At 52.9% G+C, this 23,101-nt stretch overlaps 8 protein-coding genes across 8 annotated transcripts; 4 read left to right on the top strand and 4 right to left on the bottom strand.

The window, feature by feature from the left end:
* Window positions 1–331: 331 nt before the first annotated feature.
* Window positions 332–3,138, bottom strand: VTN49DRAFT_2808 (uncharacterized protein; the record flags this gene model as incomplete). Its single annotated transcript, XM_069410574.1, has 8 exons — window positions 332–1,548; window positions 1,604–1,748; window positions 1,806–2,012; window positions 2,357–2,442; window positions 2,507–2,643; window positions 2,751–2,805; window positions 2,881–2,955; window positions 3,066–3,138. The coding sequence occupies 8 exons, from the start codon at window positions 3,136–3,138 to the stop codon at window positions 332–334; spliced, it is 1,995 nt and encodes a 664-aa protein (XP_069269366.1).
* A 981-nt stretch (window positions 3,139–4,119) lies between these two features.
* On the top strand, window positions 4,120–5,773 carry VTN49DRAFT_2807 (uncharacterized protein; the record flags this gene model as incomplete). Its single annotated transcript, XM_069410573.1, has 2 exons — window positions 4,120–4,257; window positions 4,328–5,773. 2 exons carry the CDS (start codon window positions 4,120–4,122, stop codon window positions 5,771–5,773), a joined length of 1,584 nt encoding a protein of 527 aa, XP_069269365.1.
* Window positions 5,774–6,488: 715 nt separating this feature from the next.
* VTN49DRAFT_2806 (uncharacterized protein) lies at window positions 6,489–9,173 on the bottom strand (the record flags this gene model as incomplete). Its single annotated transcript, XM_069410572.1, has 2 exons — window positions 6,489–8,540; window positions 8,619–9,173. 2 exons carry the CDS (start codon window positions 9,171–9,173, stop codon window positions 6,489–6,491), a joined length of 2,607 nt encoding a protein of 868 aa, XP_069269364.1.
* A 48-nt stretch (window positions 9,174–9,221) lies between these two features.
* Window positions 9,222–9,479, top strand: VTN49DRAFT_2805 (uncharacterized protein; the record flags this gene model as incomplete). Its single annotated transcript, XM_069410571.1, has 2 exons — window positions 9,222–9,335; window positions 9,384–9,479. The coding sequence occupies 2 exons, from the start codon at window positions 9,222–9,224 to the stop codon at window positions 9,477–9,479; spliced, it is 210 nt and encodes a 69-aa protein (XP_069269363.1).
* A 3,861-nt stretch (window positions 9,480–13,340) lies between these two features.
* On the top strand, window positions 13,341–16,147 carry VTN49DRAFT_2804 (uncharacterized protein; the record flags this gene model as incomplete). The annotated part of the gene is made up of 3 exons (XM_069410570.1): window positions 13,341–13,530; window positions 13,580–15,713; window positions 15,778–16,147. 3 exons carry the CDS (start codon window positions 13,341–13,343, stop codon window positions 16,145–16,147), a joined length of 2,694 nt encoding a protein of 897 aa, XP_069269362.1.
* Window positions 16,148–16,296: 149 nt separating this feature from the next.
* Window positions 16,297–17,154, bottom strand: VTN49DRAFT_2803 (uncharacterized protein; the record flags this gene model as incomplete). Its single annotated transcript, XM_069410569.1, has 1 exon — window positions 16,297–17,154. One exon carries the CDS (start codon window positions 17,152–17,154, stop codon window positions 16,297–16,299), a length of 858 nt encoding a protein of 285 aa, XP_069269361.1.
* Window positions 17,155–18,242: 1,088 nt separating this feature from the next.
* VTN49DRAFT_2802 (uncharacterized protein) lies at window positions 18,243–19,755 on the bottom strand (the record flags this gene model as incomplete). The annotated part of the gene is made up of 3 exons (XM_069410568.1): window positions 18,243–19,115; window positions 19,180–19,491; window positions 19,549–19,755. The coding sequence occupies 3 exons, from the start codon at window positions 19,753–19,755 to the stop codon at window positions 18,243–18,245; spliced, it is 1,392 nt and encodes a 463-aa protein (XP_069269360.1).
* A 1,666-nt stretch (window positions 19,756–21,421) lies between these two features.
* On the top strand, window positions 21,422–22,756 carry VTN49DRAFT_2801 (uncharacterized protein; the record flags this gene model as incomplete). The annotated part of the gene is made up of 3 exons (XM_069410567.1): window positions 21,422–21,509; window positions 21,571–21,839; window positions 21,923–22,756. The coding sequence occupies 3 exons, from the start codon at window positions 21,422–21,424 to the stop codon at window positions 22,754–22,756; spliced, it is 1,191 nt and encodes a 396-aa protein (XP_069269359.1).
* Between the last annotated feature and the right edge of the window lie 345 nt (window positions 22,757–23,101).

Genomic DNA, 23,101 nt, shown 5'->3' with positions numbered 1-23,101 from the left:
ACATCACACACCCGCAGGACCTCCGCTGAAGTCGGATGGTCCTCTTTGTAAGTCGGGCTGCTCGTCGGCGCGCCGGGTTTGCCATTGGGACCTGCGGCCTGTAGTAGATGGTCTATACCAAATAGATACCCACGCGAGATCTTATGAATGCAAACCACTCAAAAGGCTGAAGCATTTCGGCCAACATCATTATCCAGCTACCTCTATACTTCATTACATACAACCGAGTACATATCTCCGTATCCGACCCAGATCGTTCAACCAACCTCCAGCCCAAACAGCCGCATGACGCTGAGCCAAATCTGTAGTCAACCCAGCCCGATCGAGCAGATCAGTGCATCCGACGGGGAGTGCTGGTCGGGGCATTAGTGCTAGCAGTTGAAGGCTTCATCAAAGCCTGGAACGATGACTCCAATGCCTTTTTCAGCTCTTTGTAGCTCACAACAAAGCAGCTCTGCTCATCGCGGCTGATCAACATGATCTTCTCGTCTGTTCCCGCATCCAGCTTGTTGAGGGTCATCAGCACGTGGCCGAGATCCACCACCGGGTTATTTTGTGCATCCACTTGGTGGAAAACGTAGTCCCGGAAGAGTTTGAGGAAGTACCGCTCCCCATTCTCGGACCACTGTCGGTCGTGCTCGTACTCGGGGCGTTCGTTGATGAAATTGAGTTTCGTCAGTAGCCGCACCAGGCGACCATTCTCCAACTCCCGATACAGATCTGATGTGAGTTGGTCGTCCAAGTGAAGGGCTGAATCAAATGTGGAGATCAGCTGAGAAGAAATCCCGCTGACGAACATATCAATGTTTCGTTCTTGATCCTTCTGTTGCGCATTCAAAAGCCAGAGGACCGAGTTCTTCAGTTGCGGGCTGTACACCCGCGAAAAGTGTTCCATGGCCTTGCCTGGGGTGTGCATTACGTTCGGTGCATTCGCGCCGAGAGTTAGGATAAGCTGGCCAAACTTCACCAGGTCCTCTTGCTGCAGATCCGAGATGGATCGCTCCGTGTCATGTTGAACAACGTCCAGAATGGAACAGGCATTCAGACGTATTCGGTTCTTGCTCGTCAGCAGAATCTTGCTCGGATCCAAAACCCGAGCAGCAAGTCCACTGCTATGGATGATTTTCAATGCGGACGCGATTTGAGTGACATAGCTCCAGAGCACTTGCTCCGGGATAGGCGCATTGTGCCGGTTTTGGAAGCGGTTCCCGGCACCTAGATGGTGCTCCGCGAGAGTCTTCGACAACGGATGGTAATCCATGACGAAAATCAACGAGCTGTCCTGGAACACCCGAGTTGTAAAGGCATCGTGAATGGTCACAATACTTGCGCTGCATATTCTCTTCCATGCCTGGACGGACCGAATTGCTTTCTCGTTGGTTAAGCGAAAGCCTTCCAGCCGACGCAGCACGTAATAGTTCCCATCTTTACTCGACTGGGCCTTGTACACCCAACTTGGGTAGCCGAACACGGCTGCATTCTTCTGATGGGAAAGGTCCAACGGAACGAGCGAATGGAAGTGTTCGACATGAGTCGGTAGAGTCGAATCTGCGACGGAAAATCAGCACTGTGCACTGGATAAAGAATCCCCAACAGAGCGTACTTGGTAGGGTCTGAAGAGTGGCAGCGGCTTTCCTCTGTAGTTCTTCCCGGAGATCGCTAGGGAGAAAGAGGTCATGAACATTACGTTGATAACTCATGAGATTCTGGCTATGTGGCCCAACAGGCGCGTAGAGGTGATATTGAGGCTAAATGGCAGGCAGTCAGCGCCGCAGTGTACCCCATGTCGACGAGTGAACACTTACAGGTTGATGAAATCCAGCTTGTGCCGGATAGAATGCAGCACCAAGCGTAGCTGCGGCTGCGGTCGTGTCTTGGGAGTAAGGATTGGCCGGGACAGTGCCGTTGCCTGCAGCCAGGGTGGACGGGGTAGTGACAAACGGGTCATATGAAGCAGCAGCGGGACTGAGCGCTCCATTCCCAGATCCCGACACGGTTACCTGTGGTTGAAACTCGCTCAAGTCAGCCGAAGAACGCGCTGCACGACAACGAGCCGATGCTCGACGGGGGAAACGCGGGATGGGAGATAGTCGCCCGAGGGAGGTCCGAGGCGGTGACAAGGAGCCGGGCGACCACTCAAAGGGCAGCGACGTTGACCGGACGTTTCGGGGTTCGAAGGGAATCGCAAGAGCATTGAGATTGCCGGACGAGTCACCCGAGGACGCCATGATGTCGTCGTCGCTGTCGTCATCACCATCGCTGCCTGGTGTTGTTGTTGTTGTTGTTGTTGTTGTCCAAAAACATACAAACGAAAACAAGAACAAAGGAAAGGCAAAATAGGAAGGTGCGCGCTTACCATAGTCGCGTCGAAGCCCTGAGGCACAAAGTCGGGCACGTCGGCCACGGACCATTCGGACGGAGTGGACGTGCTCGCACTCGATCCTGCTCGCCGTCAGCATCGAGATCCTGACGCTGGTCGCACCTCAGACGTCCGCGGGAGCTCCACCTTTTGGTTGAAATGGCGCCGCATTGGCTGCCTGGGGTGAGATCGTGGATTTCTTCGAGGACGTCGAGGGCGAGGAGCCATTGCTGGTAAGCGAGGGTGTAAAACTGGGAGATTCGACGTTCAGGCGCTTCTTGCTGCTGCATTTGGATCGTCAATCAGCCTCGGCACGAGCTACGAATGAGATCCGTCTTGCCAGGGTGAATTCCGACCGCGGGACGGCACCCAAGTGATGTCGAATTCGCACCTTTCCTGTTGATGCGTTGAACTGAACTTGTGTGGATCGTGATTGAATGCGCAGCCTGTGCGTATCGATAACAGTCAGCTTCGAGAGCATGCCGAGTAGCAAGCTGACAGGCTAGAATCCTTGGAAGTACCTTTGTCTTCATATCGGCATTTCCCATAGATAGTAACATTGCGACAGAGGGTGTCCTTTGCATTTTCAGACACGCCTGGTTATGTCAGCCAGCAATCACAATCACCATTGCCCGAGGAGTCGCCAAGATAATCCTAACGACCCTACACGATCAACTAAGTGTGATGACTGAACAGTGTAACCCACCTCGCCCTTTTGGTTTGGGAGACCCCGTACTGCGACGGCCCTCGTCGAGGCCAGGCTTCCCACTCGAAGCCATGGTTGTCAACGGATCACAGGTGCCTTTAGTCAGCCCCGAAGAGTCTCCATTGAATTGACAGCGAGGAAAATCGCGGAACGACGGCGTTCGGAAAGCCGCATTCCTCGCTGCGAGTGACGCGGAGTGACGATGTCGATGACAATATTCCCCGCAACCGGGCAATCGGGGACCGAACCGAATCTGAGCGAAAACACAACGCCGTCTACTAACAACCGAAACGCTGAGTACAGGCTGAATCCGATCAATGGGGGAATACTTCCACGATGCTTAGGACGCAGTGCACCGCAGAACAGATCGAGGACGGGTGGGGAAATTGAAAGTGATCTGACAGCGGATCAAGAGCCCAATCTATTTCGGTCGATACCGTCGATCTGATCGGCCCCAAAGGATTCAGACACCGGCGCAGGTGCCGCTGAATCGTCCACGCTTTACGGCCGGGCCCTTAGTGACGGAGTGCGAGGACAGACTACATCTACAACAGTAGGTCTGGTCGGCCACGTTCAGTGTGAAATTTCGAGGCGTCGAATCAGTTGGCCACGCGCCATGCATTAGCTTGGCTTTCACCGCCTTCGGTCTTGATGGTACTTTGAAGCATGGCGGATTGTCGCCAGGATCAGTGCAACCACAAGCGCCAAAGTCAATCAGTGAAAGAGTCATCGTGGAGATGATCGGCGTTTGTAATCCGTGTATAGCCCGTAGATAGTACTCTTTGCCATTGTCGGTGGTCAAAGATCAGATTGGCCTTACGGCAGTAAATCTGGACGGGATTAATGGCGAATGGGCAAGCTCCGCCCAGTTGGCCAGTTCATCATCTCCGGAACTCCTTTCAAACCAACTCCCCCTAACGTTGACTCAGCTTCAGCTGTCTTTTGTCGCTGAGTCTAGCAGATCCTGACACAACCGTGCAATCGGGCCAGTCAGCCGCGCACCTCGTATGGCGCCCTCCGACTTGTCCTCCGCATAGGAACAGTTTAGTCCGCCATGTCGTCGACTGACGCCGCGGATATTGGACAGCTGGCGGAGAGCGAGCGGGCAGCTCTGCAGACCTTCACTACCGTCACTGGCCAGGATCCTGCTGCGGCGATTCCGCTATTGCGGCGATCGCAATGGAACGTGCAGGTAGGATATTTTCTCTACCGGGTAACTACCACTTGTTTGCGATGTTCCAGATCTAATGTTGCCCTTAAAGATTGCCATTTCCAAATTCTATGACGGCGAAGGTCCCGACCCTCTGGAGGAAGCACGCGCGGCGCTACATGACCCGCCACCGCAGAGCCGGCGCACCCAGAATCTGATGCTGGACGATGACGATGTTCCTCCACGCCGAGCAACCGCTGCCGCGCGAGCAGCCGGTCGAGAGCCCGCCCCGCGCGTCACGACGCAGCCGCAGGACATGCCTCCGTTGCGACCCCCGTTCCTTCTCACCATCCTCTTCTCCCCCTTCAACCTCCTCTACCGGCTGCTTTACAGCTCCTTCCGATTGCTAGGCACGCTCTTCCCGTTTCTGCCGCGCCTCTTCAATAACATCGGTGCCGGCACGGCACTACGGGGCCTTCGAAGTACGAGCGGGAGAAGACCGCTGGCGCCCAAAGACACCGCTGCCCGATTCATCCGGGAGTTCGAGGAGGAATTCGGCAGCCACCCGCTGCCGTTCCTGGAGAACGGGTACAACATGGCACTGGAGATGGCGCACCGGGAGCTCAAATTCCTCATCGTTGTGCTCCTCTCGCCGGAGCACGACCACACGACGGCGTGGGTGAAGGAGACGCTTATGTCGCGTGAAGTGGTCGAATATATTACCAACCCAGCAAACCGGATTCTGCTCTGGGGTGGCAACGTCCGCGACTCGGAAGCGTATCAGGTAGCCAACTCGTTGCGCTGCACTAAATTCCCATTTGCGGCGGTGATCGTCCACACTCCGGACGCCGGCACCAACGCCATGTCGACGATCGCGCGGATCTCTGGGGCCACGACCCCGTCTGAGTTCCTCCAGAAGCTCCGCACCGCCATTTCGCAGAACTCCGAGCCGCTGGACCGCGTCCGCGCCCGGCGCGCGGAGCAGCAAGCAGCGCGCACGCTCCGAGAACAGCAGGACTCCGCCTACCAACGGTCCTTGGAGCAAGACCGGGAACGTGCCCGCCGCCGCCGCGAAGAAGAAGCCGCACGGCAGCGCGCCGAGGCCGAGGCCGCCGCGCGGATCGCCGCCGAAGAGAAGCGCGCCCGCGATCTGCAGCAGTGGCGGCAGTGGCGGGCGCAGTCCATCCCCGCCGAACCCGGTCCGGAGGTCACCGATGCAATCCGCATCAGCATTCGGATGCCGTCGGGAGAGCGGGTCATTCGCCGGTTCCGTCCGGAGGCCGAGCTGGAGGAGGTCTACGCGTTTGTGGAGTGCTACGATATCCTCCAGCAGCAACAGCAGCAGCAGTCAGAGCCCGTCTCGGAACCGGAAGGGTTCGAACATAAGTATGGCTTCCGGCTGGTGTCGCCCATGCCGCGTACTGTGTACGATGTGGAATCCTCGGGGACCGTCACCGTCAAGGAGTGCATTGGGCGTGGGGGCAATCTCCTCGTTGAGCCGATTGATGAAGACGAAGAGGAGGAGGAAGAGGAACAGGGCGCGGCTACGACAACATGATGGAAGGGCCTTGCCCGGAAATTGTTATTTGTATTATTGAACTACGTAGATTTCGATCAGTTTTCCGTAGTGTATGCTGTGGCTATTTTGTTTTACTGAAGATCGGCTGGTAAGGATTATTCAGAAATATTACTAGACTTGACTGATCGCGATGAATAGTACTGTCTACTCCGAATGCCGTGTATATCTATTATCTAATGGGTATTATGCGGACAATGTAATCAGAAATCGATCTATATGATTTATGCATCCAACACTGTCCATGAACATTCCCTGAAATCGAATGGTCTGAATTCCCCTCGCTGCTATGTATCACGAAGTTCAGAAACATATAAAACACACCAGAACAATCCAATTATCCCAATGCAAGATATACTGTAGTAGAAATGCAAGGTGGAAAACTCGTTAGAATACATTAGCCAGGTTCAACTCTCCTTTTTTGCTTTCTACGAAACAGCGGAAACAATGCTAACAAGACAGATGGATCACGCTGATCCCCAATGGTAATAACTCAGTACAGTATTAAGTAGTAAGGAGTGTGTATGTGAGTCCGTAGGTACACGCCTGATGGACGCGATCTTTTTTCTCGGTTTTTTTGGGGGTTTATCCTCCTCTCCAACTCCAGCAAATATGCACTGGTATGTTCCGAAATGCAAAACGCTGAGAAAGAAAGAAAGGAAGGAAGAAAGACATGGAAGAAAGTAAAGAGAAATAATTATCGCTTCTTGCCGTTCGGAATGTCCTTGAGAATATCGTCAAAGCTCATCGTCGGATTGTGTCGCACAAATGGCTTCGCTGGCGGCTCCACCGGCATAACCCCGGCGGGCAGGGGCAGGGCCTCCAGCCCTGGATGGATCGAGCCTCGATGGCCGGCTGTTAGCAAGCCGGGAGAATTTGTCCGCGGTCCGTTGATTGGCGACATGCCACCGGGACTAAGCATATCCGATGACGACCCGATGGACGATTGCGGCGCGGGCGCGGGCGACGAGAACAATGAGGCCGCGTCTTCGTTACTTGTGATCGGTGAGCTCAGAGTCGCGCTCTTCTCGGCCCATTGCTCCGCAACCTGCCAGCAGTGGCTGCGACGGTACACGCCTTCCACTCCGTTGGTCACCACGTCCGACGGCAGACTGACCACGCCTTGGCCGCCGGCAACTCCGAACCAGCTACGACCCGTCTTGGGGTCGTTCTGTACCCAGGGCGCTCCACCCCGCGGGGCGACGCACAAAAAGTACTCCACCCCCTGTGTATGCTGGAGGTTAGGCACGTCCATGACCAGCAATGGCAGAGATTGGATGACAGCGTAGAGGAAAAGCCACTGCCCGATACGATTGTCGATGATCTCATCCAGACACTTTCCATGCGCACTACGACGCTCGAACTGCATGAAGCTCTCCACGAAATCAGTGGGTTTCAGGCTCTCGCGGCTATACGACGCCATGAGGATCGCGTTGATGTCAGAGTCAGCCAGTTTCTTGGTGCGCTCCTTGGCCTCTTGTTTGGGATCGAGAGGTTTCCGGAACACGGCCGATAAGCTGGGAAGCTGCGGCACATCAAAGGGAATTGGAGGCTGCACTGGCGGCGTGCTGCGATCATACTCGCTCATCATGCGACGCATGCCCCGGTACACTGCCTCCACCGGATCAGGGACATCAAGATCCTCGGATGCCATGTCTGTGGTCCGCGTTGTCAACTGTGTCCGGTCGGCAAGAATGTCGTACAGGTTGCAGAAGTCCTCGTAGACTTCCTTGAGCAACAGGCGGTTCAGCCCACTCTCCTCGAAGTCGTTCTTCTTCGATTTGGCCTTGGGAGGCCACGAGCCATACTTCTGGCGGTAGAATCCCATGACATGTTTCCGCATCGCCATGAAGGCCTGTTTCCACATCTTGAAGCGGACAACCTTGTTCTCGGCCGCCGAGTTGGAGTTGGCGATACCGGCGAACAACGATGGAAAATCAAAGTCCTCCAATTTACCCCGCATAACCTTCAGCCGGTTCTCCAGATCGATGTAGCCGCGCTCTAGGCGTTTCTGCGTGACGGGGCTGATCAGATCGTACTTGGGGCTGTGTAGCTGGCGCAAGTCCGCCATCTTGCCGACACCATGGACGAATCCTTCTTGGAACAGCGGGAAGTACCGTAGCTTCTCGCCCAGAACAATGGCCTCGATCGTCTTCTCGCGGCTCTTGCGGACGTCTGACAGTTGGAGCTCATCGCAGTAGTTAGCAAAGCTGGTAGTCGCAACCTCGCCAAAAGTAGATCCGTCGAGGTTGGAAAACTCGAACCGACGGAGCAATTCGGAGACCTCCAGCAAGATTGAGAATAGGCTTGGGAACCGGGGCGTCGAGATAAGGGCCTGGCCAAGCAAGAATGCAAAGAGGTTGCGGTAGAGTAATAGTGAGTCGATATCTTCTGTCGATAGCCCGTTCTGTCGGTTGGTCACGTCGCTAGTAAAGGGAATTGGGAGGTAAAGGTGCAGCTCCTGGGCTTCAGACTCTTCTATCATTGCCATGCGATTGCTGGCAGTACTTGCCCAGTCCTGATCGGCCCATTGATCCTGTTCCGGCATGCCGTCGGAATCGGAAACGGTCAAATTCTGTGTCGATTGTTGCAATGTTTCCATTTTCGGATCCGTTCCCCGTGCCATGTAGTTTAACGAGGGGGAATCTGCAAAGACGGCAGAATCTACCTTGAACGACGGGCCGGGCTGCGTGAATTTAGGAAACAAATAGACATATGTATCGCCGTGCTCGTTCCACAACTCTTCGATCTAGTGAGTTGGTGGAGATCAGTCATCGCCCTGAGAAACAATTTCACTGACCACATGCAAAAGAAGGAGAGTACCTACCGGCTCGCCTCGCACAAGAGGACCCAAATCATACGGAACTTTTTCATTCAATCCGGCGATCCAGGCCTCTGGGTTCGCAGAGCGAGGCTCCGCGGGGCTCGCATTGGACTGTGCATGCTTGCCAGAACCCAAACTTCCTCTCTTGGCTGCGTCTGGAGATCCGGAGCGTGAGGATGGCCGCGAAGGCAGAAGACCGATAAGACTCGAGGGACGCGATAAACTGAGGGAGCGCCTTCCGCGTGCCTGTGGATTATGACCGCCGTCATCGGCTAAGTCCTGGTTAATCGCAACCAATGGTGGAGGCGGCGGTAGAGCGGAGAGATCGTCGGGTACGGCAAGGTTGGCCGGGCTTATTGCGGTTCGTATCTCTGAGGGATGTACCGCCGGTGATGAGACATGGCGCGGGGTCATATGTGCCGAGTTTCCATTCCGTTTATGGTCTGCATTTGACCCTATATCGGGAGACGGAGAGTCTGCCTGCGCGACCGAATCCCGCGACTTGAGGGTAAAGAGTGACGAGATCCGACGGGCTGACTTTGCCGGAGCGGACAACATCGTGTACGAGAGGAATGCTCAACGGAAACGTCGTTGTCGGTGCGCCGGATGATGGATCATGAGCTGCTATGGGACACCCCGCACGAGAATTTCGAATATGAGCCGAATGGCCTACGGCGTAGAAAAAAAAAATACTCCGGGAATGGCGCAATCACGAAAATAGTATGATCAGGCTGCAGGAGGAGGAAGGGACAAAGCGGAATCGCATAGGTTGGAGCAGAGCTCGCCGAGTCAGGGCTGATGGGAACACGTGCTTCAACAGGCAAATTATTGTGGTATCACGAGCCGCAACTGCAGAGAGTTTGAAGATCTCGTATTTTGGCCGCGATGGGTTGTAATATGGCCTGCAATTGCTGATTTTCGCTTTCTTGAGGATATTTTCTAGAGATTCTTAGGCTGCTGAGGAAGAGAAGGGGCGCAGTGGTGCTGTGCCTAGGCACCCCGTTGCATAAAAAAATCCGAGGGTTTGGGTTATGTATTGCACAACGTCACAGCTTGGGCTGGACTCTGGAGCAAATTCAACAATTCATGCGGGCTGAGAAAACAAGGGACACAGGATGCGAGAAAGTGTTGTATTTAGGGGTAACAGTCCTTGCACTGCCTGACAATGCAGGCCATGGATGGGTCCAGGAATAGACCCTGGAAAGAGCGCTACGTTGAACTAATGAATTACGGCCACATTCGTGAGGATCTTCCTAACAATGCCAGAGCATGGCCTGAGGATGATGTGGATTGTGGAATGAGGGACTGGACTCTGATGGTGGGCCTCAGGCTGAAAAAATAAAAATGAACCGCCACCCCTAGCAACCTTGCTGCGCCGAAATACGACCCGCTGATGACTAATCATCCGCCAGCGTGTGCTTTTTTTAACCTTTGCCTTATATCCGCCGTCAGAGCCGATTCTAGCACAGTACGAGCAGTTACGTACAAAGGTGCGCGCCCAGTATGTACTCGTACTCTACACTCGTCATCCCTCTACAGAGAGCTCGGATGCTGTCACATCAAACCCTTTCATGGATCGTAGCCGATTCCTTCCGAAAGTTGTACCCTGGGCTTTGTTTTGGTTGTTGCCGAGTGCCAGTACCTAGTGCTGTACCGCGGATCGGACCAAGGGACAGGAACAACATGACGTCTACTTTCCAGAATTGAGTTCTCCGCGGAGTCCGATGGATTCCCTTGATGTGAGCAGGATTGCCTTCTATGCTGATCTCGACTCGACTCCTTTCCCATTGATCTCTGAAGAGACACCAGCACCAAGAGCAGAACTCAGATGTGCCGCTACCAGCTCAGTAGCATGGAGTCGTGATTGGATGCCCGGCGTGCGTCATGTGGCATAGATAATTCGGCATCCTTTCCCGGAATCTTGTCATGCAGATGATGCAATCCTTGATCGCATTCCTCAGGATCAGCTCCAAACATTCTTTCAAGTTAGTTTCGCGGTAAAAAAAATTGTCAATATGGCCAGTGAGGAATTCAGTAGTCCGGTAACTATGCATTAACATTTGGCAATTGCTTCGACTGGGACTCCGTGAGCCCGCAAGCTGCTTTCATGGGCTGTCACAGAGCGGGACCCCGACGTCATGTAAAGGCCAACAATGGACTAAGCTGTTCAAACGGGTTGAACATTTCATTGTCGCTGAACCAACTCAAACATGGGAATCTGGCTGAGACTACTCCAGCCAATGAATGAACTGCAGCATTCAAGAATCATTGTGTTTGGACGTGTCCACCACCTTGATTAACTGAGATTGCGATATCGAAAACAGTATATAAAGTGTGGACCTTTATGGGCAACGAAATCACTTACGCAATCATGAGAATCGCGTGAAGTTTAACATGCCATTGGTCTTCTTTTCAAGAAGCAGCGTGCTCAATGCAGTACTTAGCAACAGGACAATGAAGCCAAAAAGATGTTCAACACACATTCTTCCATCGATGTTGCCTTTCTCTTTGAACAGAATGAGCCATCCATTGTCGTTTTATGTTTCAACATTGCTCCGGTTAGCTGTCAAGCTCGGAACAGGTGTCTACATCACTGTACTCTCCGCAAAATGCTCTTCTTCCACCCTGGAAGTACCTCAGCAGGGTAATTCTTTGTTCAGTGCACGAGCTGCATGTCAGTGAAATCAGAAGCTGTCAGCTCACGACTGTCATCATCCGCAGTTTCACAAAGTCATGACTACATAGATCGATATCTCCGTGATGAATGAGTCCGTGAACAACCGATCAGCGGAGATTGCCCGCTGAGGTTGGCGACTACTCTTGACCATTGCTACACTCAAACTGGCTTCGAACATCAAATCCAAGCAGTTTCAAATCCGGGCATGGAATGGTGATTCCTCCGATGAGGGCTCCAAATTTTCATCGCTCTATCATGGAGGAGGAGCACTGTCATAGTACCGCCAGCTAATTGATAGCTGATGCAAAATCGAAATAATAATGACGGCCACAGTCGTGAGAATAATATTGATGAAGGTCTGCTTTATCAGTACAAATGCTATGTCTACCGAGGAATGGTAGGGCCAGCTTTCCTATTCAGGGCAGACACAACTTTACGCGTATTGCTTGATCAAGAAAGCTCGGCATGCCAAGATAGCCAAGCACGGCTCCCCGCACTATCTTGGCATTCCCACAATGAAAATTACAAGCAGTGCAGAAAAACAATATCAAAAACACTGAAAAATACGTTCAAATTTCAGACTAACCCAATCAGTGGCAATCACAAAGCCAAAACTGACAGCTTAATCCTCAAATGGTTTAGGCGATGATAAATTATCGTTCAAAATTGCCCCACCGGTTCGTATCCGGCTGTATTGCGGAGGCTTCGGGAGCCAGGGGACCCCGGAGCCCCTGACTAGGTTTCGCCTCGGACCAGGACGCAGCAGAACCGAGCATGAGACCAGCGGCCATTGGACAGGGGGTGTTCCTGGGGAAAAATCACTTGTCAGAACATTTGCACGATGAGACACTCAGGAGTTTCTTCTTCGTTTTGCGATGTCATGTCTGACTCATGGGTTGCATTCTTTGCCTCTTGATCTTTACCAACTAAACCAAGATGGAGGGTTGCACTTGAGATCTAGACACGAACCGCATGTTTCCCGTTGCTTGGGAGAAGGTTTAACGCTGATCGTCGGAGGACCAGGGTCCGACTACGACGTCCTCAATCTTGAGACTAGAGACATCACATGGAATCACCCTATGAGCAATAACCACCGAGAGGAATGATCGATTGCGCGGGAACCACAACTGCATTCCGTAGATCATAGAACTTGGATGGAGTAAACTGATAGATAAATGGGAGTTCGCCGCTATAAGCACTGCCCAGATCCATTGTCCATCACTCTTTCTTTTTGCATAATAGATCTCTGCTTTGTGCCAAAGCAGAGATCGATCACAAGGCCATTACTCCAGCCTTCGTGACCAACAGCAAAAAAACCGCCTCTGGTTATTCCCACTCCTTGATCGACGTTGATCTCGAGCAGGAATACAACCTTTTCCTGCCAGACGAAGTCGAAGCGTTTCATCTCAGACGGACGAGGAGATTATCCACCAATCACCCGGCTCGGTGTCTGAGCGAGACGACGGCGGAGCGAAGTCGCCGCGATCTCCCATGGGTGGAGTCCAGCTTCGGTGTCGAACCACGTCTGGTTAAGGTTGATATTCGTCAACCAGGGTCGTCGGGGTACGAAGTGTTCCCCAGTGGTGGTGAATTAATCTAAATTAAAGAGGTAATTTTCCGGAGAGAACGCCAATAACTGTTCTATTCTTATTGATCTCTCTCCCATTCATTGGGGGTTCTTCACTCTTTCACTTTTGTTTTGTTTTCTTGGGCCACTCGTTCATTGAAACTCAGCCCTAAAAACCTCGCTCTTTTGTCCCGTGGCAGAGATCGCTTCTCTGCCACTGCTTCATTCTTTTCTTGTTTACGCTGCAGGCAGCTTCCATTTGGGAGTGAGTCTGTCGCAACGGCTTTCCTTCAAATCGTCATTCCTTTCTGATCGACGACTGGTAGAGTTGGAGTCATTGCTAGTGTATGTTCATGATTCTAATGCCCAGTCAGGCCGTGTGCAGATTTACCTTCCTTCGATAAAGAAACCATTTTCGCATCTGCTGGACAGATACCGAGGAATTCTATATTCATCGAAAAGCTACAATCTCGATACCAAAATGCTCTTCAACCGCTTGCTCACTGCTCTCGGCCTGTTGGCTGTCTCTGTACAGGCGGCGCCTACGCCGCAGGCGGATGCTTCGGCAGCATCCGACTACTGGGTGGCTAGCATTAAGCGACAGGGCGTCGCTGCTTTTGGAAATGCTGACTACCAGATTTTCCGGAACGTGAAGGACTTTGGTGCTAAAGGTGAGTTTACACCACGAAGTTTAGGACAAGCATACACTGACTCATATAGGTGACGGGACCACGGACGACACGGAGGCCATCAATGCCGCCATATCGACTGGGAATCGGTGTGGTCTCGGCTGCGATTCTCAAACCACCACTCCGGCCCTGGTGTACTTCCCACCGGGCACGTATTTGGTGTCGAAACCCATTATTCAGTACTACTACACGCAGCTGGTTGGTGACGCGCTCGATCTGCCGGTGCTCAAAGCGTCGGCGGACTTCACGGGTATGGCGGTCATCGATTCTGATCCCTACACCGACACGGGGGAGAACTGGTACACAAACCAGAACAACTTCTTCCGCTCCATCAGGAACTTCGTGATCGATCTGACCGGCATGCCGCCAACTTCCGGAACTGGTATCCATTGGCAGGTTGGACAGGCCACGAGCTTGCAGAACATTCGCTTTGAAATGGTGCGCGGCGGCGACAACAATGTGCAGCAAGGTATCTTTATGGACAACGGATCTGGCGGTTTTATGTCAGATCTGGTGTTCAATGGCGGCAACTACGGCATGTTCCTCGGCAACCAGCAGTTCACGACCCGGAACTTGACCTTCAATGGCTGCAACACGGCCATCTTCATGAACTGGAACTGGGCCTGGACATTCAAGTCGATCACCGTCAATGACTGCGGCGTGGCTCTGAACATGTCCAATAACCCGCCCGAGATGACCGTAGGATCTGTTATGATCCTGGACAGCAGCATCTCGACGACCAGGGAATCCATCGTCACCGCTTGGACGCAGAATAGCAACCCGATCGGAGGCGGCGTGCTGGTCCTCGATAATGTTGATTTTACCGGCTCCCAAGTGGCCGTGGCCCATATTGACGGTAGCACCGTTTTGGAGGGTGGCTCTGTCGTCGACTCGTGGGTGCAAGGCAACACGTACACACCCCCTGGCACCTCCGGCGCTCAAAAGCGACATGTGACCGAGAGTTTGTCTGAAGGAGAGGATGCCTGCCCGGCCCCTGAAGTCGTGACCGTCACCAGCACAACGATGGTGCCGGCTGGGGCGTCCGCTGAGACTGCCGCTCCCGCACCTTCGCCTGCCGACGGATCCGCTGGCACTGGTCTTCAAAGTGTGGAATCCGTAGCGTCGACGGCAACTGCTAATGCTGGAGTGTCTTCTGCATCTGTCCAGGAGATCGCTTCCGGTGGCAACGCTGCGTCTGTCACGACTACTTCCGTCGCTTCCGCTGCGGAGACGTCCGTCGCTTCTAGCTCTACAAGCGCGACCCGTATCTTCCCGACCAATAAGGTCGCTGCATGCTCATCCACGCCGACCGTTGAAAAGGCGCGCACACAGGGGGCTGTCCAGCGGCCGCCGAAACCCAGCGGTCTCTTGGATGGTAACGGCCGGATCCTTGAGCGCACCCGGCCGTTCTACAACGACGTCCCGGCCAGCTCGTTCGTCAGCGTCAAGGATGCTGGTGCCAAAGGTGATGGGAAGACGGATGATACGGCGGCCATCCAGAAGGTCTTTGACAGTGTCACCAGTGACCAGATTGTTTACTTCGACCACGGTGCCTATCTGATCACGTCGACGATCAAGGTGCCGAAGAACATTAAGATCACCGGCGAGATCTGGCCGCTGCTGATGGCGACCGGCGACGCGTTCCAGGATGAGGAGAACCCCATCCCGATGCTTCAGATTGGTGAGCCTGGCGACGTCGGCGACGTGGAGATTTCGGACCTGGTCCTTGAAACCAAGGGCCCTGCTCCAGGCGCCATTCTCATGCAGTGGAATGTGGCCGGCAGCAGCCCTGGCTCTGCCGGCATGTGGGACGTCCACTTCCGCGTGGGTGGCTCGGCCGGCACGGAGCTGCAGAGCGATAAATGTGCTAAGACTCCGGATGTGACGACGAACCCCGACCCTCAGTGCCTCGGAGCGTTCATGCTGTTCCATGTGACGGAACAAGCCAGCGTGTACGTCGAGAACTCGTGGTTCTGGGTGTCGGACCACGAGCTCGATCTGGAGGACCACAACCAGATCAACATCTACAACGGCCGCGGCGTGTTGATCGAGTCGCAGAACCCGGTGTGGTTGTACGGCACGGGATCGGAGCACAACCAGCTGTACAACTACCAGATCCAGAATGCCAAGAATGTGTTCATGGGCCTGATCCAGACGGAGACGCCGTACGTCTATCTATCCTTTTGATATCTCTGTCATTAGAAGGTTTATAGCTAACGTGGCTGCCAGGTACTACCAAGCCAATCCCAACGCCCTGGTCCCATTCAAGCCTCAGAGCAAGTGGAACGATCCCGACTTCTCCACTTGCACGACGGACGGCTGCCGCAAAGCCTGGGGTCTGCGTGTGCTGGGATCCTCGGACGTGTTCATCTATGGTGGCGGGCTGTACAGCTTCTTCGAAAACTACGGACAGACCTGCCTGGATACCGAGTCCTGCCAGGAGAACATGATCGAGGTGGACTGCTCGCAGGTGACGATGTTCGGTATGAGCACCAAGGCAAGCGTGAACATGTTCACCTCTTCTTCCGGAGAGGCACTGGTGCTGCAGGAGGACAACAGGAGCAACTTCTGCTCGACCGTGGCGTTGTTTCAGCAATGAAGATGAGCGTGTTAGGGGGTTGACTTTCACTTCTTATCGTACATTTTTTTTTTTGGTTTAATAACTTTACAGCTGTTTCGGGAGTTGTATGTAAGATGAATGATATCAGAAAAACAAAAAAAACAAAAGGTTCATGAGTCTTAGTCTATCTATTGATCCTTCTTTGAAAATCTCTGCTTATCTTCCTCAGACAAACTCTCCCACTGGGGACGTGGAATCTCTAGCAAATCATTGGTTCGAGAGTACGTGATTCCTCCCAACCGCGCCATCGGGCGCAACTTTTCGATATCAATCAACGTGCGCTTCTCATCGATCGCATCCTCACGAGCCCAGAACCGCACCCCCTCGAGAATGAGCAGCGTAGCCGACACCTTTGACGGATCGACGCGGGAATGAAACTCGCGAGTCTCAACCAACTTGGCTTCAACGCTGAACACGGCTTCCTTCACACGCGGGGGCTTGACGATCGTCGAGGGAGCCGGAGTCAGACCCGCAACGTCGAACTCAGACACGCCGTAGGGCGCATCGATGCTGCAGAAGTTGGCGGCCTCGAGGAAGTACTCCGAGATGATGTTGATGACGCACTCGCGGGACTCAAGGATGTTGCGAGCGGTGTCCTTTTTGATCGGTGGGTTGGTACCGGGTTTGTTCCCCGTAAGGCTGACGATGAACAAGGGAGGATCATAGGAGATCATTTGGAAGAAGGAGAACGGAGATAGGTTGGCTGTGGGTGCGCCATTGCCGTCAGAGTTCGGGTACAGGGTGCTCACGAAACCAATCGGGCGCGGAACAACAGCGCTAATGAGAAGTTTGTAGTTGTCCAGCGGCGGGCGGCCCTCCGCGTAAGGGTCAATTTCGACATGGGACTTGCCGACGTGGTCGTCACTGTTGGGACCGGAGCCGGGCGTCCATGATGGTTTCCGCGTACGCGTGTAAACCGGACGGCGGGATTCGTCCCACTCGGGCCGGGAGGCCTCAACTTCCTTGAAAGGCGGGCGTTGTGACATTGTTCTTGGTTGATGTATAGATTCCTTTGTTTCTTTCAAGTTTTGCAGGAGTCTCTGAGAATGATAAAAGCCTTTCTTATGTCGAGTAATACACGCTTTGAAGACTTCGACCCGAGATACCCTGCTCAGTCAGCCAAGGCTCTTCCGATGCGGCGGGGTATTCCCGCGGGGATTCTATCAAACCGATAAAGTCGGAATAGCGGCTTAGGTACCATTGATGGGGGATTCCAAACGGAAATCAGAGTATGCGATGCTTTAATTATATATAATCTTATGGAAAACTCATGGATTTATGTCGCGCAATCCTAGCCCTCATACTTCCATCTTATCGAAAATTGAGCAGCGGGATAACCCCGCTTAGTCGCGGCATTTGAGATCGGCCTCCCGCGGGCCGTGGCGGAGAAAAGTCGCGCGTGGATCATGGACCATTCCGTCTGTGGCAACGACCCCAGTCAAAGGGAACGGAGACTCGGAGAGTCACGGGAATTCCAGGTACATACAGTGCCCTTTGGGACTGGTTCCTGGCAGCAATCACGCGTCGAAAATGCATGATTTCATCATCAGAACAAGAGATGTATCTATCTGGGAGCGTGATGTTTGCGCATGATTACTCTCTTAATCCCGTTCTCATTGAAGACTCTGTAATGTGTATTATTCGCTTTACGGATTACTCCGTACCGAGTTCTCCTACGGAGTACTCCGTACAGAGACGCAAGAGAAATGAGATCATCGACCTGGATGGCGGGAATCCCCCATTCTGCCCTTAGTTTGTCACATCTACCAGAGTGATTGCATTGCAGATTCCGTGGATGACATCCTCAGACTGGATTCATGCGCTGTGCAGCAACGTGCTTCCCATTGTTCAAGGCACCTGTCCGTTGATAAAACTGATTTCGAACCTAACAACGGTAGGCCGACTGATTTGGCCATCCGGGTTTCTGATGGATAAGAATGGTGTAATAGACAGACGGCAAGCCCAGATGTGTGATGTACACCAAACTCCAAAGTGCTTACCCTTGTCTGCGATAGACATGACTTTGCTAGCAAAGATCATCGAGAAGAGCGGAGTTTTGTACCAGGGGAGTTGCTCAAACAGATGGTCTAGATATTTGCAGTTCGCTCAACATTTCCATCATGAACGGGTTCAGTTCTTCAGAGCCGTCTCGCCAGTATCCGCACGCTTTCGCCGGAAATTCCAGGAGGCTCAATGTCACCGGATCTGTGCTCGTCTGCTCAAGATACATGCAGACCGCGATGCATTCGGGGACAATTCGGGCCACGATCCAGGGCTGAAAGGATGACATTGGGCATATGCGGCCCATCCAGTATGCTAGAATCATCAGAGCACGAGTATCCTTGGCCCGCAAGAGGTTGATGAACTCTGGTTGCAGGCGACCAATGAATGAGACGACGATATTATAGTGCTCGACTTGATCGTAGGGCTTCATCTCTAACATCGGACTGAGCATGCGCAACGGTTCATAATACGGGCTCGTTTCCTCCGTAGTCGTCTCGTCAATCCCACAAAAATTCGCTAGACCCTGGTGAAGACCCTCACGACCAGGCCGGTTATCCTCAAACGCTCGCTGTTCCTCGCCCATTTCGGAGAAAGGAATGTTCCAGATACTGTTGGGGATATAGGGCTTAGCCATTAGAATCAGGCAGCGAAGACCACTTTGCAGTGCCAGCCAATTCAAATCCGCCGGATTTGATGTGAACACCCACGACTGCTCCGGCCGAAACCCAATCGGACAGAGAGTGCTGGTGCCTAGAAGCATGCAAGTCCCAAACAGCGCATCAACATTATGAGGCCCGACCGGTAACCGCATTGCTTTGCGGTACGATTTGACGGCGCTCTTCCAGTGGTAAGCTTCCTGCGCTTGCCGGACCTTGTTATCCGGCTCGCAATGGTTGAGATGCAGGCATGCAGCTGCGAGAATCGTGTGCATCAGGTGGTCACACTTTGCCGTATCTCGTCAGATTGAAAACTCATGCCTCTAATTTACAGATACCTGGGCGTCTTACCGAGAAGGCCACTTTGATCATGTCCGTCTGCATGACTTTCCGAAGGTTAGGTTGAGGCGTTGCTGTGGCGACCGTGGTAATGAAGTGATAAAGATAGGCAATGTTTGTATATCGTGACGAATCGGGCCCCATGCGCACGAGTTTTTCGTGCTTCCACTGATTGAGTCCCACGAGCTGCTGCAAAGAGTCCTCGATCAAGTTGAGTGACAAAGTTTCGATGGTCGAATCTAGGGGAGCATCTCCCAAAGTCTCGAAATCACAAGTTATTCCATATTTACGACATCGTTCGCAGTGAGGCCGCGTCTCATCGCACTGGCCGCAACATCAGACCATCTGCGCGAGCTGGGGGGCCCTTTTGTTTGGGCTCACCTTGACCCGGCGGCGCTTGCAATTCCCGCATCCCAGTCTTGATTTGTGATGACTCCGCCGCTTGCCAGATTGTCTCTTTACGGGATTCGAATCAGACGTCTGACCTGACGTTGGGAATTGTACTCTGAAGACATTTTGGAATGGCGCGGAGGGTTTCGGTGCGCGTCTTCGCGTCAGAGCCGCTGAATTGTCCGTTGGTGTGGGCATGGTGTGACGTTCCGACTCGGCTATATTCCCTAGTGCTTTTTTTTTCCCAACACGTCGGGGAACTTATGAAACTGATGCCTTCGCACAGAAATGTTTAATATATTCAAACAAATTCAGCAATGCCTCAATTGCCCTGCATGCTGCCTGTTGCCACGTGCCTTTGCCCGACTGACTTGGACGCGAGGGAATCGGAACGGAAAAACTACGGGCTTGGATGCAAGCAGTGCTTCGCCATGCTTTTAGTGGAGCGGATACGAGAGGTCAAGAGGTTAACCTTAGCATGCCAAGGCTTGGGCGGACAGCTGATCGATGGAGTGGTTGAATTTTGCGAGTTGTTGACCAACCACTGCCGAGAGCTGAAGTGCCAAGCACTCGGTTCTTCGCATTCCCTACAACAGGGGCTGAAAAGTATAATCACAAGCCCATGCCGTATGGGCAAACCTCTTGAACCCTCGGGGTGTCAACTGTTCTGCTTCGCTTCGGCGGGTTTAAGTACAGTTGCCTACCGAGTACCATTGCAATGGTCGATCATGGTCGAGCAGGCCTCTACTCTCCGTACAGGGTAGCATGGAATCGAGCAATACGAGTAGTAACTGTATCACTTACCGTAACCTAAGACCTTTGAGTCCGGAGTACTACTGCTCGCTAAATGCTTCTAAACCGATAACCTCTATGTTTCAGTTAGCAATGTAGTAGCCGCATACACGACGGCCACTTAGTGCCAGACGTCAAAAAAAGAACAGATCGTTGGCAATGAGAATGATGTTTCTTTTTTCAGGTTCAATATTCTGTACCGCTCTTTCAGTAGTGCGTAGGCTACTGTCTCAAGCAGGTCTTAGCTATCGTTGATTATCGTTGATTCTCAATTAACAACAGACAAGTTACCAACAATCCCGTGGGGCATCAATTGAGAGCTGAGCATTGAGCTGTTCATATCTGATCGTCTATCAGCTCGGCAGCCATTCTCTACTCCACATCCACCATCGGAGCTGTCAGCAAAATATATTAACTTCTTGGTTACTAATTGCTTGTTGGAAGTTGGCCGAAAAACGATTCAATGGCCGACCGCCTATGTGTGCCGTACAGGAGGACTCGTACAGAGATTGCCGTTCACGTGGGTTCCGCCGCGTCAATCAGTGACATCAGAGGGCCCAATTTACCGTCCAGTTACTCCGTACTCCCGCAGTGATTTGAGATTTGATCGTAATTTGATCAACAGAGTTGGAGAAAAGGTGGATCCGGCTCAGGAGTACGGTACCTCGTACGGCAACGCTATGGTCGCCATGGTCACTGGGGTGTCAAAATTAGTACATTCTAACCCCATGCGGGGCCTGGACAGTTGCTTAGTGCCAACGCTATGGCTGTGATGGACGAATAAGAAGGTATTCAAGCTGGGAAGAAGGGCCCGCCGATCCGAGCGTGCAGATTCAATCATCAATAAATGGTGTTGGGAGGTATCCTCAAAGGCGCCTCTCCAGATGAACGGCAATATCAACTGTCAGCCGCAGCGGATAAGAGGACCGATGGAAAGACGGTGAGTGCTCAAGAACCGCGAGCATAAAGGGCGCGTTTCCCGGCCGGTGTTGTTGAGTCACTTGGAGCACCATCCCGCATTGTTTGTGCTGTGGTTGATTACCCCTGGTTCGTTCTCCAATCCAAATCGACAATGCGCTCGCTCGCGACCATCGCCGCCTTGTTGGCGGTGCCTTTTGTAGCGGCTCAGACCTATACCGATTGCAATCCTTTGGAACAAAGTGTGTACCACCTTTTGTGAAGGTTCACATTGGGAACGCTTGCTGACACTTGGGTTGACAGAATGCCCCGACGACCCCGCTCTCGGCAAGACCCTAAAAACCGATTTCACCCAGGGCGAGTCGAGCGACTGGGAAGAAGTCAAGGGTCCTGTTGCGTACGGCAAGGATGGTGTTGAGCTCACCATTCATAAGAGGGGTCAGTCCCCCACGATTCAGACAAGCAAGTACTTCTTCTTCGGCACTGTCGAGGTTGTCATGAAGACTTCCCCGGGCACTGGTATCATCAGCAGCATTGTTATGATGTCGGATGATTTGGATGAGATCGACTGGGTAAGGAGACGGAGTCTTCTCCCGCCATTATGTTTCCAAGCGGGAAGAAATGGACATGGACGCTGATGCTTGTGTCCTTGTAGGAAGCACTCGGAGGAGACAATGCCAATATCCAAACCAACTACTTTGGTAAGGGTGAGGCCGTCTACAACCTTGAAACGCATGTCCCTGTGGAGTCGCCGCAGACCCAGTTCCACTCCTATAAGGTGAATTGGCAGAAGGACAAGCTTGAGTGGATCGTGGATGGGAAAGTTGTGCGCACTCTGAAGGCCAGCGATGCGGGTGACCACTACCCTCAAACCCCGATGCGCCTGCTGTTGGGCATCTGGGCCGGTGGCGACCCGAGCAACAGCCCTGGCACCATCGAGTGGGCCGGCGGTGAGACCGACTTCTCGGAGGCTCCCTTCTCGATGTATGTGAAGGAGGTGAAGATTGAGAACGCGAACCCGGCCAAGGCCTACCGTTACGGTGACCACAGCGGCACCGCCGACAGCATTGAGATCATTGGGGGTACTTCGACTAGCGATGACGATGACGACGATGATGACAAGGACGACAAGAAAGACGACAAGAAAGACGACAAGGACGGTAAGGATGACAAGGATGATGACGACGACGAGACCTCTTCCTCGACCTCCACTTCGACAAAGACTAAAACCTCGGAACCTTCCTCCAGCGCCAGTGGTTCGTCGCCATCGACTACCGACAAGGATGCTATAACCAACCCGATTTCCGGCATCACCTACACCAACGGAACCGATTCTGATGACTCGGACCACGGCGATAGTTCGTCGGCGGATTCACCTGCCCCTACCGAGTTGGAGGCGCCGGATGCGGCCGTGCTGAGCTCTCGCGTGTCGGGCTCGCTGATCGTTCTCTGCACATCCTTGACTGCCTTGTTCGGCCTTGTCCTGTAACGGACAGTGTCGTTTAAGGTACTGTACATATACATAATCCCCATTACTTAATTGTACTCTAGAATCAGCTGCATTGTTCATGAAAGCAACCACTATGTATAGAACGACTTTCAGATTTGATGGAGTTTTGATTACGCCCTGTCATGTTATTCTAGCATGTCTATCAATGTACACATTGCATTTCGCTTCTTTGTCAAGTAATCGAGTTTCTGTGCGTGGGCCCCGTATACACCAAAGGTACTACTCAAACACATTGGAACATACAAAGAATCTTGCTACATTCTGTGGCCCATAACTCCTGCACCAAAAATCTCAAGTAGAAATAACTATGGAAATTATTCGAGC

The sequence above is a fragment of the Thermomyces lanuginosus genome, assembly GCF_041956635.1.
Source record: "Thermomyces lanuginosus strain ATCC 200065 unplaced genomic scaffold VTN49scaffold_27, whole genome shotgun sequence".
In the NCBI taxonomy this organism is placed as follows: Eukaryota; Fungi; Ascomycota; class Eurotiomycetes; order Eurotiales; family Trichocomaceae; genus Thermomyces; species Thermomyces lanuginosus.
Note: the sequence above shows the minus strand (reverse complement) of the source record. Positions and strands in the feature narration are given on the sequence as shown.